The sequence below is a fragment of the Oreochromis aureus genome, linkage group 22 (genome assembly GCF_013358895.1).
Source record: "Oreochromis aureus strain Israel breed Guangdong linkage group 22, ZZ_aureus, whole genome shotgun sequence".
NCBI classification, from domain to species: Eukaryota; Metazoa; Chordata; class Actinopteri; order Cichliformes; family Cichlidae; genus Oreochromis; species Oreochromis aureus.
Genome location: NC_052962.1, coordinates 29,884,730 through 29,901,831, shown reverse-complemented (window position 1 = coordinate 29,901,831; position 17,102 = coordinate 29,884,730). Strand labels below are relative to the sequence as shown.

The 17,102-nt window shown below is 39.9% G+C and overlaps 1 protein-coding gene across 1 annotated transcript; it reads left to right on the top strand.

Annotated features, from left to right (window-relative positions):
- Positions 1–2,026: 2,026 nt before the first annotated feature.
- LOC120435940 (C-type lectin domain family 4 member E-like) lies at positions 2,027–4,937 on the top strand. The gene is made up of 7 exons (XM_039606171.1): positions 2,027–2,218; positions 3,212–3,346; positions 3,575–3,652; positions 3,854–3,922; positions 4,116–4,267; positions 4,378–4,502; positions 4,591–4,937. The coding sequence occupies exons 1-7, from the start codon at positions 2,188–2,190 to the stop codon at positions 4,766–4,768; spliced, it is 768 nt and encodes a 255-aa protein (XP_039462105.1). The 5' UTR covers positions 2,027–2,187; the 3' UTR covers positions 4,769–4,937.
- The last annotated feature ends 12,165 nt before the right edge of the window (positions 4,938–17,102 follow it).

Sequence of the window (17,102 nt, the reverse complement as noted above, 5' to 3'; positions counted from 1 at the left end):
GAGAAAGACTGGACAAGAAAGGGGAACCAACATAGAAAAATAAAACAAAACATGAACTATAGTCACAAAAAACAAAATTGTGACATTCAAGGAAATACTTAAATCAGTATGTGAATGACCACGGCAGACCCGAGGCATTTTCATGCTTCGCAGCATACTTTATTTCCACTCACACAGTTGCTGTACATCCACACACAGCTGCAGCTAACCCGCTGACAGCTCAACATACCAACAACCACAACAACCACAGGACCCAATGCCATATTTAAGTCGGCGGGGCATGATTGCGGATGCTGTGCAGGTGCGTCCACCTTCCCTGCACGCTGGTGCCGCAGGCCATGCCCCTCCACATAACCCCATCACCCGACTGAGGCCAGGGAACCATCAGGCGAACCTACTCCCCTACCCCCAACGAGCAGGAGAGGGAATTGGCCCAAACCGTCGGCGCCCTCATCCCCAGGTCCAGCGACAGGGCGATGACAGCTCGGGCAACAGGTGTTCTGACAAAACACCCTACCTATCAAACGGACCTACTTGTTGTTACTGAGCGTGCGCACAACTCAAAACGGCCATGTTACTTGATAGTTGATGCTTGTTTTCCTTAAGCTTTTGTCAATTTGTTAACTTTTCAAGCTAACATGCATTTTGTTTTTTGTGCAAAAATACTCTGATTTGGAGTCTCAATTGAAGTTATATTTCAAGTCTTGATTTAGTACTTCTAAAGTTCTGTAAACTGGCATACATCGTAAACCTTGTCCATTAATGTTAATCCTCCTGCAGTTAGTGGACACGTCCTACCTAACAAGCAAGAAGGAGTTTTTGATAAGTGTGATTTGGCCATAAGAACGTCCTACCTATAGATATGTACAATGGAGGCATAAACCACGTAAGGCAGTATATTCTAATAAGGTAGCACAGATTGATAGACATGACTTTAAATTTACGCTACGGTAGGATGTTTTGACAAAGTAGGACGTTTTGTCAGAACGTTTTGTCTCCTCGGGCGGCTCCTCCACTGCTCCCGGACGAAGTGGCCCCTCGCACACCTCCTCCTCCACCTCCGGCTCCCGGCTTCAGCGCCCTGCTGAAGGCCCTCTCTCTGTCATGTGCATGAGAATAAAGGTACTGCTGACTACTGCTAACCATGTCTGCAGACTTGGTTAATTAAATTTCCATGACAGTGAGTATTGCAGCGTAGAGGAGTTGAGGATCCGTTAAATGACTAGAACATCGAAAAAAACACAAGGTAAGTAGAACAGGCACAATTTCTGAGGCAAGAACAGCAAAAGTAAAAACGCAAAGAAGGTGTTGTGTTGTTTTGGTCTGTTTTGTTTGGCTCTCAGCACAAAAACTATTTAATTTTCATAAACCTTTTCTGTTCAGACATTCCTGGAGATGAGATTGGGAAACATAATGAATCTGATAACAAGTTCTGAATTGGACTGAAAGGCCGTAGAGGGCAGATGGTTGTGGGTCGATGGCAGAGCAGCAATTGGACACCAACAATTTAAATGGGACAAAAAGTGAATATATTGGAGAGGACTGTGAACAGCTCGTGACCAGAAGTGTTGGTTTAAATCTTCTGGCACAGAACCTTTACAGAGCTATTTGTGAGAAACCAGCAGTATCTGGACAACTTAAATCTATGGGCCTGAAACTGAGTTCAGCCTGTGAAATATGAACATTTGCCTAACAAGGTAAATACATATAATACGGCTGCTGTGTGTGCTAGACTCAAACTTCCACACATTATCACAGCAACATTCTCTTTGTGAAATATGTTCGCATGGCTATGTTTATATATGTGAGAAGTCAGCACACTAGACCACAGGGACACACATTTCAACAACAAAACAGCAGCCTTGCCTCAGTTAAAATAACAGCAGTTACTCTGGTAGGAGGAACAAGACAATCGATGACGCCTCCTCCATCCGCCTTAGTTTACAGGAAGTTTTTTTTAAAAGCTGTGAAACACGAAGTTGTCATTTAGTACTTACTACAAGCCTACAGTAAGGACAGAGTCAGAATGAGCACCAGAGCTTATCTACATCTATATTAAATGCAAGAAATGAATATAGAATAAATAACAAAACTAATTTATCTGAATAATTTATCAGTCTTTTGTTATGTTTTTGTGATTCAGACACAGTTGGACTAACTCTGCCGTCAAGATTTTGAAGCCTCAGCATGATGAGTCGTCCACAGAGCTGCATAGAAGGTAAGAACAGTAACACCTTAAAACCAGAAATTTTAAATCATTGTCATAAATTTCTACTTATTTTAAAAATGGAAAGTTTATTGAACCATCTGACAAATTTGTTTAATAAAATTAATTCAGTTTAATTTCCATATATGACTTTTAATTTGCATCATATTTGCTACATGTGACTTTAATTTTTTTGATTGTTTTAAAATGTATTGTGCAATTTATCTGGTTTTTTACGGGGGAATAAAAATTCACACCAATGATTTAGAAGTCTGAAAAACTTAGAATAAATTGTAGCTATCAAATATGACACACTAGGCATGTGGTGATAAACAACAGCAAAGTGACACAGAGGAAGCTTCGGTCTGATCTGAGTGATCTTCATCAGGCTAACAATCATCAGTCTGACTAAAAGTGTTTTTAATAGAAGGCGTGAATAAGGTTTGTATACTGGAATAAATCAACATTATCTGTACATAACCTAAAAATATCTCAAGCCCACGTTAATTCTTTAAATCATTCACCCATTCTCTTATAAGGCGAGGGACATGGGTCGCTAGTCTGTTGCAGGGCCATCACAGAGAGACAGACTTATTCTTTAATCATATCAATTAATTTTAGTCCTTGCATTAATCAAAAATATAAAGATTCAAAGTAATTGTTCTCAGAGAGGATAAATCAATATTTACAAATATGGAAGAAAGAAAAAGAAACTATACCATTAAGTGTTTAAAAGATGTGAAAAAGGAAGTCACCAAGACCAAATAAAAACAGGAACTGAGCATAACATGTTTTAACATGTTTTAGAATGGGTGATATATATGTATGGGATTTTTCCTGTTGGTGGAAAGCATCTTAATCAGCTTAAATGTTCTTGCATTAGCACTCTACTATAATGCAGTTTACTATAGTATTATATTTTGAGAAATTCCTTAAAATTGTTATAACAGATAAATAAACACTTTTCTGAACTCTCACATTGTGTCTTCTCTAAATGTTCATCAGGTGGAACTCCTTGTTCTCGACATTCAAATTCAAGCAGACGGTCAAAGGTCATGGCAGAGAGAGTGGCACTGGTTGTTCTCTGTATTCTCCTGGCAGCTGCTCTCATCGTTATTTATCGTCTCAGTGAGTTTGGAAGTGAGTTTACTTTTTTTACATTTACATTTTTTTTCAACCTAAAACTTATTTTCTGTAAATCAGATGAGCATTATGGCAGCGTATTGCACACCTTGGCCTAGCCATCATGTGACTTTAGTGTTTTAATAGTCTTGCAGCAAAATAAAGAGGATCTTTTTCAGAGCTTTTCTTCGTTTTTTTTTCTTTTGTCATTCACAAAATCTTTGTTTCTCTTAAATTTTAACTCAGCGTTTGAAAACACGAAAATCAGAGAGTCACTGAAAAAACTGGAAGATCACAGAATGAAGTGTGAAAATGTTCTGAAAGGTAAGCAAATACAGATGATATGCTGTGATATTTGGTCATACTTGGATTGTTCTGCTGACACGTAGTTATGAGCCTAGTTTTTTTTTTTTTTACCCGATACAAAGAATTTTTGCATTTTTTTAAATTCAATCTTCAGAAAAATCAAAAGTCCTAATTAAATTAAAGTTAATTATTAGTTATCCTTCCTTCTTATTCTAACAGAGAATCTCTCTAAAACAAAACCATGCAGCACGGTGCAGCCTACATGTCCACAACCTCCTGAAGTTACAGGTAAATAAGTTATGGATTTATTCTTTTAAACATTTGTGTCCTCTGATGATGATTAAAGAAACCGTGATAGACACAGAAACAGTAACTTGGTTTGTACCTGCAGGACAGAAGGAGCTTCTTGCTGCCTCCAAATCATACAGACATGAACAGTTTCTTCCACCTGACTGAAGTCTTTGCTTTAATATCTTCAAAGGTGATCCATGTTCTAAATGTGAAGAAGGCTGGGAGCAACATGGAGGAAAGTGCTATTACTTCTCTACCAATAAATCATCCTGGAACGAGAGCAGAGATGACTGTAGAGCTAAAGGAGGAGACCTGGTTAAAATAGACAGCAGAGAGGAGCAGGTATAAAAAACTGCTGCAAGTTTTGGCTCTCACATATTTAACCACATCTTTACATTTCTTCAGCAAAGAAAAGTGTCACAAAATACTTTTGATCAACTTTTCCTGTTTAGGAATTCCTGGGGAAAAAAGTGAGAGGCATAATGACGGATCATGAAGACAAGTTCTGGATCGGACTGACAGACTCAGCAGAGCAGGGCAGATGGTTGTGGGTGGACGGGTCACCACTGAACAAAAGGTTTGATTGATGTGGAAAAAAATCCCATTTTCAAAATTAAAGTTAGCAACGTTTACTGAGCCAATTCTTTTTGATCTTCATCTCCTAGTTTATCTTATTGGAACTACTATGAGCCGGACAACTGGCCCGAGGATGACTGTGTACTGATGGGTGATAAAGGTGATCGTTACCTGAAGAGTTGGTCTGATACATCCTGCAAAGTGTCTCGCAGAAGTATTTGTGAGAAACCAGCAGCAAAAGGACAGAATAAAACTGTATGTGTCTGAAATTCAGCTGTAAAACTGTACAGGAAACAGGATACTGTGTGATTCTTTATTTTCTATGTGACAAACATTTAAAAATCACTTAGCAAATGTTTTGTAGAAAAAACTGAAACATACTAACATAAATCTGAGTTATATTTTTATTAAATGTGTTTATTGAGGTAATTTGTTTCTGCAGCAGTGTTTACATCTGTGAAATAATAAAAGATTGTTCCTTTTGTTTCCTTGTTTTTTCTTTTAAGAATTAAAAAAAAAGTCAAAGCTCACACCAATGTGTGTGGTGCCAAGAATCAGATAATGTGTTACTGCATTTATTGACCTCAAAATGACAAAATGTAAATGTTATGATCCAGAGGGTCTTGGGGTTAAGGGGTAGATTTAATGAAAACAATTAGAAAACAGTTGGGGTAAAAGAATAAGTTGGAGGCCAAGGTTAACAGGTTATCTCTGAAAGGAAATTTAAAAAGTAAGAGTCTAACAACTACCATCGAGTCCGATGCACATCTGTCATAAAAACACGCTTTCCTGGACTCCCTCCCCAGCAGGAGCATCATGATGGTCCTCCTCTTGCATCCACAGACAGCCTTGAATGGACTAACTGCTGCCTTTGCCCTTCTCCCCTTCCTCTCTTAAAGGTGCACCTGTAATTATGCGGGCAGAGGGAGGCAAACAAATACTGCAGGGGAGGAGAGAGAGAGAGGGAGGGAGAGACACTACTGCCATAACAAAAATAAATCTATTAGATTAGTTTTATTTGTTCAAGCATGGATAAATCCACCCAATCCTCTCTGCTCTCATGTTTATCTAAAGAGTAAAAGACATAATTTAGAATTTATTTATTTGTTTATTCAGAGACAGCTCGACTGACTCATCTTGAAGCCTCAGCATGAGCAACTATCCACAGAGGAACATAAAAGGTAAGTACATGCATGTAAATATATAAGGCAATAAGAAAATAACTTAAATGTAAGTCATGAGGAAGTAGAAAAAGTTCAAGACTCAAAAAGATCAATGTGGTCAGACAAGCATCAGTTTGAACAAAAGAAAGAAAGACAACCATTTAAACAGATGCCTGAGGTATTAAGACAGAACAAAATGAGGAAGTGACCACGACCATGTGTGACATTTTAACATGTGGTTAGCTGATACCAAATGTCTGATGTTTCCTGTTGGTTTAAAGTGTTTGTGCCTGTCATATATGGGCGCATGAGAAACTTCTATCCTCTTCTATCTAATCGCCTTCGAAGCTTATGTCTTCTATGTTGTGAGATGTCTTGATTCATGTGTTATGTGCTGAGGTGTTTTTTTTTCTGTTCTCAAACTGATCTCCCTGTTGGAGCTCAGTCTGGGGGGAGTTCTTTTTTCTCCTCGTCTTTCCTCATGTTGTGCATTTTCCATTGTTATACCTCTCTGACCTGTCTACCCCATGTGATGTTTGTGTAATGTATGTATGGTCGGAAGGGTAAGATGGCGCTGGCACGGCTGTCAGCCTTAACCCAATTTCCCTTGGGATGAATAAAGTATTATCAATCAATCAATCAATCAATCAATCAATCTAAATACACTACAGTGTGTTAGAAACATGTATTTTATAAACATTCATTTAAAGCGTTGGCTCTTAAGCCATCAGAATATGATATTCCCAGTGTTTAGAGACACGATTAAGGATGCTGGGGACAATTTCTGGATTGGATTCTCAGACTCAGAGTAAGAGAGCAGATGATTGTCTAATTTGAATGCTGAAACACATTTTTCCTCAATATCTGTGTCAGCATTAGTTCATAGTTTTATTTTGTAGAGAGGAAGCTACATGGACAGTTGAGATGGGATTAATCATGAGGGTTGGGACTCTTCTGTGAGTTTTCAGCCTGAAAACTCTTCTGTGGAAGAGTTTTCAGGCCCCTCTTCCACAGAAGAGGGGCCTGAAAACTGAAGGCTCTGCCTCCTATTCTACTTTTAAATACTCTAGGAACAACAAGTAGGCCTGCAGTGTGAGAGCGAAGTGCTCTAATAGGGTGATATGGTACTACAAGGTCATTAAGATAAGATGGGGCCTGATTATTTAAGACCTTGTATGTGAGGAGCAGGATTTTGAATTCAATTCTGGATTTAACAGGAAGCCAATGAAGGGAAGCCAAAACAGGAGAAATATGTTCTCTCTTTCTAGTCCCTGTCAGTACTCTTGCTGCAGCATTTTGGATCAGCTAAAGACTTTTCAGGGACTTTTTGGGACTTCCTGATAATAATGAATTACAGTAGTCCAGCCTAGTTTTTCAGTGTCACTCTGAGACAGGATATTTCTAATTTAAGAGATGTTGTGCAAATGGAAGAAAGCAGTCCTACATATTTGTGTAATATGTGAATTAAAGGAAATGACTCTAAGATTCCTCACAGTGTAACTGGAGGCCAGGGCAATGCCATCCATAGTAAGTATCTGGTAAGACACCATGTTTATAAGGTTTTCAGGGATGAGTACAGTAACATCAGTTTTACCTGAATTTAGAAGCAGAAAATTAAAGGTCATCCAGGTCTTTATATGTTTACGACATTCCTACATTTTAATTAATTGGTGTTATCTGGCTTCATGGATAGATAAAGATGGGTTTCATCTGCTGAGCAGTGAAAATGTTATGCTGTGCTATGCATGTACTGTATGTATTTCTATTCACACAGACAGTGTGGAGAAGATTTGGTTACTGTGTGGTTTCAGTGGACGATTGCGACAAAAAAAAGAACACACAGATGGAAAAAAATGACAGCTGTCTGTGGTAGAGTAGCACACTGACTTCTGTTTATTGAACAATTTCCCTCAATGAAAACGACTACCGGTACTATGCCATTTCTTCTTCATCTTCTTTGTTTTAATGGCAGTTGGCAACCCATTCAGTATTTGGCTTAAGAGAACGTTGAAAACAGTAAAAAAAAAAAGTTCAGACAAAATAGTATTCAAAGCTTATTCAAACCACACTGAGTAAAACAAAATTGCTTCCTTGTTGAATTTTGTGACTCATGTCTTGGACTGACAGATCAGGTGGTTCTTGTCCACCACTATGGGTTATTATGGGTAAGAGGAGCAACAAAGTTATAACCAGGAAAAGAGGAAGCCAAACAGAGCAAATTGTGAAAAACGATAGTGTTACGGTATGCAGACTCATCACCATCCTGAATGAGGCCAATGACGGTGGTGTCATCTGCAAACTTTAGGAGTTTAACAGTCGAGTTCTTGGAGGTGCAGTCGCCTCATTGTTCTGACACACAACACTATCCACAACACTACACACTAACTACACAAGACAACACATTAACTACACACTCCAAACACACTAAACGTCTTAAATCTCTCACATCTCTAAACTCGCTCTCTCTCTGTTTCCTGCTCTCTCTCTCTCTCTCTCTCTCTGTTGCCGTCACTCCTAAAACTTCCCCCTCTTCCTAAACAACCAAATGTCATGTTGCCATATCATTTTTTGATTTGTCAATATTGTACATTTTTCCACCAACACGAAAGGGTTTTTTTTGTTTTTTTATTTTTTGTTCATAAGCAGAGAGTGCTTGCGAGCGCTGTCCTTAGACAGTAAACGTGACAAAAGTATTCAGGAAAAAACACAGCGTATATCATGACTCTTGCTGACTGCCACTTGCTGACCGAGCGAATGAGCCCTATTGTAAACTGAACTTGCGTCATTACAAATCATGTTTGTTTATGGGTGCTAAATTTGATTTAGTGATAGTCGAGTGTGTTTATCCTTGTTTGTGTGGAGAGTATTGATTGGAATTGTGATGATGATGTCTGTTATCACTGTCAATTGTCAGTAAACACTTAATCTGGCTGATGAATCTTCACGTGACTTCCCCAACACTCTGTGAATGGTACTTATGGCCATTGATCAGTGATTGTTGATCAATGGTCATGAGAATTTGCATAATCATGATGAAGGAACTGACCTCCCAGCCCATTGTTCCTTCAGTGGGCTGGTTTCAGTCATTATGCAAATGTACTGTTTATAAGATTGGGGAAACCTGCAGTCAGCTGAGACTGAAGAAGTCACTCGGATGAGTGACGAAACGATTCTCCTACAAAACGCTACGTCCAGATGAACAGAATCAACTTTTGGAGATTTACTTACCTGGATGATTAAGAATGCATCAAGACAATGATTATTAAAAAGATCTGTTAATAAATCAACATCGTTAGAGACAGGGAAGACCAAATCAAAATCATCAGAAAATTTAGCAGCAGTAGAGGAGTTCAAAATATAAGAATTACCCAGATGTTGAACAGGAGAGAGGGACAGATGGAAAAACATTTTAAATATAATAGAATGATGGCCCGAAATAAAAATGTCCTCAGAACTAATAAAGAACTGAGAATGGTGTGAGAGAACAGTCTTACTTGAAGGTGAAAGTGAGCTCATAAGGAGGGGGCAGAACCCACAAACTGAGTGGAAATGCAGCTAAAGTAAGCATTCCAGGTGAGGCTGGAGGCCACTGTCAAGAACAAAAGCAACATAAGAAATCTATAAACAGGAATGCAGGTTAATAGTAAGGTGAGCCTGATTACCACCAGAGATCTGTTGGTCATTCAGCCAAATACTTCAGGGGTTGATTGCAATAGTTCAGAGCAGGTGTGAGAATGACAGACCAGAGCGCTCCACCTTGATTTGCACCTTGAACTCAGAACCACCGCAGGAAAAATTTAAAAAAGGCATAAAATAACCCAGTCTGCCCCACCCATGACAATAAGCAGTATTTTTGTATTTGTATTTTTTTACAAAGATCAAGTGAAACCTTAACTGTTACTGGCATGTATTTGTTTCTTATTTTTCATTTTCCTAGCATTTGCACTCATAAGAACCGTGGGGACACTGAGAAACCTTGAACTGGAGCTGGAAACTGTAAAAACTCTCCTATAGGTAAGAATATGGAGCTCCTGCACTGCAGCATTATATTAACCTTGAACTGTGTGACCATCAGGGAAATTTAATCTTCTGAGACACAGCTATCATTATCATTATTATCATTATTATTATTAAATGCACATTTTCACTCCTGCTGTCTCCAACTCCTACAAATATGAACAGTGAATTCTTCCAATGTCTTTGCTGCATTCCCTCCAAGATGAGCCATTTCTAAGATGTGAAGGCTGGAAGCAACACAGAGAAACCTGCTATTATTTATCCACTAGGAAGTTGTCCTGGAGCAAGAGCAGAGACGATTGCAGAGCTAAAAGGGGAGACCTGCTTAAGATAGACAGCACGGAGGAGCAGGTATAAAACATTGCTGCAGGTTCATGTTTTCTGATTCTTACATTTTTGTCATCTTGGCACAGAAAACAGAGAGTAATTTTAATCAAAATTTCCCTTTAGGAATTCCTGGTTGAAAAAATAAGATACAAAATGAAGGATTCGGAGGACAAGTTCTGGATCGGACTAACAGACTCAGGATCTGAGGGCACATGGTTGTGGACGGATGGCTCACTGCTGAACAAAAGGTTTAATCATCATGAAAATATTTGTCTATTTCCAGTTTCAAACTTAGTGAAGCATTTTTAACAGTTAACATTTTTTTGTTCATCTCTTAGTTTGACATTTTGGATTCGTCAGGAGCCAGATGATTGGAAAAAGGAAGATCCTGACGGAGACCACTGTGTGAGGATGGGGGAAATCATTGAACCTGTCATCAAGTGGTTTGACATGTCCTGCAAAGTACCTCATAAAAGTATTTGTGAGAAAATTCCAGAAACTGGACAGTGAACAGCTTCATCCCTGGGTCTAAAATTGAGATGAGCCAATAAAATAATCTCAATCTACAATAAAATTAAACATTAAAACGTGTTTTAAAGAAATATCTTACTCTGGCTTTTAATAGGGTGGCAGCACGGTGGCACACTGGTTGGCACTGTTGCCTTACAGCAAGAAGGTCCTGAGTTTAATTCCACCATCAGGCTGGAGTCTTTCTGTATGGAGTTTACATGTACTCCCCGTGTTTGCATGGGTTAACTGGTAACTCTAAATTGCCCATAGGTGTGAATGTGAGAGCAAATGGTTGTCTGTGTTTATGTATTAGCCCTGCGACAGACTGGCGACCTGTCCAGGGTGTACCCTGCCTCTTGCTCTGAAACAGCTGGGATAGGCTCCAGCCCCGCAAGCCTGAAAAGGGATAAGCGGAAGAGAATAGATGGATGGATGTTCAATCCCCAGCTAAAGAGATCAACTAAAGATCATTTTTTCGAGTTGTGCATTGGTCTTCGGTTTGTGTCGCGGGGTCCTCTCATAAACTCCTCCCAAACAAATGCACGCATAGTCAGATGATGTTCTGAGATTGGAATTTTTTATGTCGTCTCCAAAAGTGCACAAAGGACTATTTACAAAAAGAATAAACATAAAAAATTAAGTAAGAAACAAAATGGTCGTCTGTCCTTCTTTAGTTTAAATTCATGGTTGTCTGATCACGCAGATATTTTTGAATCTTTCACTTTTTCTACTTCATTTGGATTTACCCTTTTAGGTGTTTCTTTAATGATTTTATATAGTTATTTAGACACATACACTGACCATTAATGTAGCTTTGTGGATGATTACTCATGCTGAGGCATCAAGACTCTGACCAGAGTTTAGTCCAGTTGCCTCTGAATAATAAAAAAATAATCTTATTGCTTTTTCTCCTTAGACAATAGACAAACGAACACTGAGAGACACTGTGAACATTCCCTTGTTCTTCAACATGTACAATGAGGAATTCCCCATACTTGAATAACTAAAACTAATCATTTTGAGGTCAATAAATGGACTCACACTTTATTTGTTTATACAATTAATTTTAATGTAGGCAAACTTTTTAAAAATAAATTCGTAAAAGAAAAAAACAAGAAAAAATGAGGTTAAAATATTTTAATATTTCACAGATGTAAACACTGCTGCAGCACAAAATAACACCAGTAAACACATATCATACAAAATATAACTTCGGAAATGTTTTATAGAAAAAATTAAACATACTAACTTAAATCTAAGTGATTTTTACATTTTTTGGTGGAAGTTTTAAGACGTAATGTATAAATTAAGTTGGCTATGAAGATAAGCTACACAAGAACACCACTATGCATTGCAACAGGAACAGGAAGTGATACTCTATCGAAGAAAGAGTCAACATCAAGTGAGAACATCTTTGTCCTGTCTTCATCAACTCACCCCCAACTGGTTGTGGCAGCTGGTTGCCCCTCCCTTTTTTCACTCTTTTTGCTTGTTTCAGAGAAAGTTGTTGATTACATTCACTGCGAGTTTCATTAAGAGGTTGATTTTTCTCAATCTTTACTGTCATTATCAAATAAAAGAAAGGTGATAATAAGCTAAAGAACCAAAGGAGATACTATAATCAGGCATCTGCTTGTCCTACTAATGTGCCTCACTGGCCTCTCTTATAAAAGAAATGTCATGAGCTGTGTCTCGGTTCAGGAGCTGCATCCTTTGGAGGACCCGGCCTTCGCAGTCTATGTGGGCCGGGTCCTTTGAAGACCAAGAAGGCTGGAAGTCCGAGGCTGTGAAATAGGACGGTGTAGCACAGGGGTGGGCAATCTCAGTCCACGAGGGCCGGTGTCCCTGCAGGTTTTAGATCTCACCTTGGGTCAACACACCTGAATCACATGATTAGTTCGTTACCAGGCCTCTGGAGAACTTCAGGACATGTTGAGGAGCTAATTTAGCCATTTAAATCAGCTGTGTTGGTTCGAGGACACATCTAAAACCTGCAGGGACACCGGCCCTCGTGGACTGAGATTGCCCACCCCTGGTCTAGCAGCTGTCTCGGTGCAGTTTAATAAACTCAGCCGTTTGCTCCTTGCTCCCTAAAATAGAACAGGACACTGGAGTAAATTCTCTACCATCTCACATCAGCTGTGTGAAAACTATACTATATAAAAATATAATAAATACTAATTTAATCAATAAAGTATTGCAAAGAGTAATAAGAGTAATATTACAAATAAGTCACTGCCACCATTGTTGGAAACTGGAATTGGCTGGGCCGCCCTATGAATTCTGGGATAGGTTGGGCCACGAAGGATACACATGACCCATCCGTCAAATTCGGGGAAATGAAGGGCGCATTTGTCGGCCGCATTCTCAAGGCTGTCCCAAGTCTTCGAAGACTTGGGACAGCCTTCGTCACATCGCTGTGACATAATTGGCCTTCAAATGCGGCCCCCAGAATTGAGACACAGCCATGGTCTCCCTGTCCTCTTGGCCTTACCTGACCCTTGTATTTCCTTTTCTCTTTCTTTCTAGTTTTGCTTTCTCTTTCTCTTCTCTATTGGTGGGAGTGTTTGTGTGCTTGTGCTTTGTTGCAGAAGAAGAAGGTTGCCAGGATCTCTGAAAAATCGCTATTGGATGTCCTAAAAGTCGCTAGAAGTCGCTAAATGATGTCATCACCTAATTTGCATAATTGGTCATGCCTATGTAATTGTAACCGACACTGTAGGAGAGAGAAATAACATCATGGAAGAGACACAAAGTGAGTAAAAAACACCCTAAATGCATTTAGAATATATTTAGAAGTACAAATAAAATTTCTTTTAGCAATTATGTCTGTGAAGGTTCTCAGCCATCCAGGTCATCGTAGACTAAGGAGCTTGGAAAGAAAAGCGTCTGGACTCAAGAAGTCCAGACGCTTTTCTTTCCAAGCTCCTTAGTCTTTTAGTAATTATGTTTTTTTTTAATGTCACAATTCCAACCCCTCGCCTTTATTCGTGCTTGGGATCGACAAAATTGACCCAAAATAGGCACTTTGGCACAGTTACTTTTTTATGTGTGTGCGTGCTTTTAAGTAGTTTTAAGCCTTGTGATCCACAAAAAGTAACAGTAAAAAAAAAAACTGACTGCATTACAGTCATTCATTTGCAGTTTGGACGCGTAGGTGAAAACATCCCCTGCTCTGACAGCAGCTGGAGGCAACTGCTGCATGAGGACTATCCGCTGCCTGTGAGTACTTTGGCACGGGTGAGGTGCTCACGGCAGCACCTGCTGCTTGTTGAGAGTGAGAGCAATACATGCTTTCATATCAAAAAGTCTTCAATAACACCAACAAAAGTCACCAGATTTGTCGCTAGTGGCTTTTTAGAAAAAAAGTCGCTAAGGGGGTCTGAAAACTCGCTAAATATACCGACAAAGTCGCTAAGTTGGCAACACTGGTAGTGAGAGGTGGGATAGAGAGAGCGATTACCCTCGGCTTACATCTAAGGCTCCTAGACATAGCCGGGACCAGAGAGTAAGGAGAGGGGGGAAAAAAGGAGAGGGTGACACATACACAACAAGCAGGTCGTCCGGGGAGGACCGTCCGATCGTGACGGCTATAGTGAAAGTAAATAACTCAAAGTCTAATAAATATGATGAATAAAAAATGCAGTTTGAGTAAAGAAATCTTTCTAATACCCGACCTTCTGACCTTTTACTGTGATTCGGTTTGTGTATGTGGGTCTTTCTGTGCTCAGGTTGTTTGCACCAGCGAGGAATGAAACATGGCAACCCGCCCCTCTCTTGCCTGGTGTGCCTGTGGTCGTGGGGGCTGGCCAAGCTTTGTGGCTGGCCTCCTCTTGTCGGGGTTCCCGGGTCGTGTTTTCAGTTTGTTCATGTTCTCTTTTTATTTTCCACATGTTCACATTTCCTGTTTTATTGTGTTAGCCATTTGCCTGTGTGCAATATGTTCTGTTCCACTTCCTACGTATCAGTTAGATTAAGTTCAGCTGTGTATTCACCAGTCTGTAATCATCATCATTAACCTGGTATTTAAACCCTCAGTTCTCTCAGTTCATTGTCTTGTCATCACCAATTCCACATGTGTGTTTCAGCTGAGTTCAGCCAGCCTGCCATTCATTCAGTCAGTCAGTGTCAGTCTATCTGTTATGTTCTGTTCATCCTGTCGTTATACTAAACACCGTCCTCATCCTTCACCAACCCGTGAGTCCTGTGTTTTGGTCCTCTCTTCCTTCTCTGCCCACCACTGCTCTAGTCATTAAGTTTCACAACATATCATCACACAAATAGGGAATTGGGGGACCAGTGCGTTGGGAGGCTGGTGGGTGGGGCTGTGGGTGGGGCAGTGCCCCTATGGGGGTTGGGGGGATCGCTACATGGTGCCCGTGTTGTGTTTTCCACATATAATGTAATATCTGAAGTAAAAGAAAAAGAAACTAATAAATAAACAGATAAAAGATTCGCATAAACAAGAGGAGCCTATAGAGATTCTATATAGCTGTTCTTTTAAAAGCAAAATGTGTTCAGCAACACAATACTTATTGCAAAAGCTGGCAAAGAGGACAGGATATAAAAAACAAACTGATGTTTATTTAGATCGCTTTTTAGGTGAACATGATCAACCTGGGAGGAGCAGTACACTGGTACATAGCATCCCTTGGGTATAGACAATGATATATAGGGCAGTCAGTGTCTTTGTCAATGACTTTAAATCAAATCAAATCACTTTTATTGTCACGTCACATGTGCAGGTACACTGGTACAGTACATGCGAGTGAAATTCTTGTGTGCGAGCTTCTCAAGCAACAGAGTTGTGCAAAAATACAATAACGTAAAACAAGCAAAAATATAAGAATGGCTAAATCTGAAAGTAATAAATATATGTACAATATATAAGAGTATATGCATTACTGGATGTGTATACTAAATATGTTTTTCTACGTGTGTGTGTGTGTGCGTGTGTGTGTGTGTGTGTGTGTATACATATTTTACAAATGAAATAGAGTAAACATTAAAATAAGATATATAAAATATACAGAGGTTGGTATGTGCAAAACAGTGGCATTAATGTACAGTATGGAGTGCATAATGTTGAAGTTCCAGTAGTGAAGGTGAGGTGTCTATGACGTGTTTATTTATTCAAGTTCTTTATTCAAGTTCTTGAAGGTAACTGATAACTTTCTTTTAGCAGCTGCTTGTGAGGTCTCATTTTAAGGCTTCAAGGTATTGTTGCCACAGTTTTTTGTGTGATAATCCGTTGTGTTTAGAACAACATTGCACATCCCCTTGTTGGCTGGTAATATGGTGATGTTTTGGTCTTTGCTCAGGGATGTGACAGGCTTCTTTTCTTGTATTGTGAGGTGAAACCATTGGACTTTAGCACTGGAGAGGGTGGCTGAAACCTTCATTCTGATTTGCTCTGCTTCTGTTTGTGTTAATTTATTAATCCTTGTGGCCATAAGGATCGTCAATACCCAGGGGATGCTATACCCTGTATTTATGGACTTCCAAAGAGCCACAGAGAAGGGGTCCCACTCAGACCCATTGTTAGCAGCATAAACTCAGCTACCTACAACATTTCCAAACACCTTGCCACTATCCTAGCGCTCCTCGGACCTAACTCTGGAGAATCAGAAAGACAAATGGAACAACATTGTCATCCCCTATGTAGCAGGTTTGTCAGAGAAACTCAGAAGAGTCTTCTCCAAGCACAGCAACCCAGTGTACTTCAGACCCATTAACACACTCAGACAAAAACTGGTTGATCCCAAAGACAAAACTCCCAAACACAAACTTAACAACGTAGTATATGCTGTACAGTGTAGCGAGGCATGCTCAGACCTCTACATTGGAAAGACCAAACAGCCACTGCATAAACGCATGGCATAACATAGAAGAGCCACCTCCACGGGACAAGACTCAGCTGTCCATCTGCATCTAAAGGATAAAGGTCACTCTTTCGAGGACGCCAATGTTCACATTTTGGACGGAGAAGACAGATGGTTTGAAAGAGGAGTGAAAGAAGCCATCTATGACCACTGTGAACGACCATCTTTGAACAGAGGCGGTGGCTTACAACACCAACTGTCTGCCACCTATAATCCAATTTTGAGATCCCTTCCCAGACGCCTTAACACCCTCTCACATCCTGGTCCATTTGACCTCAGGAAATCACATGATAGGGTGGGGCTAGGTTTCACAATGGGTTCACCCGAAACTTTGGCTGATTGTGACCCACACCCGTTTTCACACCTTGGCTTGTGCGATTAGGTAGAGGATCAATAGGGGGTCCATGACCCTCTTCGGGACACTCCCACATGGCTTAAAATCTGGGACTCTCCAGCAATTGCTCTTTGAACTGAAGAAGCTTTTCGGGTGACAGGTGAAACATCTTCAAGGAAAATGAAAGAAGTCCAGATGCTTTTCTTTCCATGCTCCTTAGACTGTTGTTCTCTATCCATCCCTTCGGGGGCGGAGTTGTCACCTTCTCAAATGGGACTTGTCTGCAGCCATCAGCAGGAGAGCTTCTTAAAAACCGGCGCTGCCTGTTGCTCCTTGCCAGTTTGTTCTGGTATCTATGGTGGTAACTT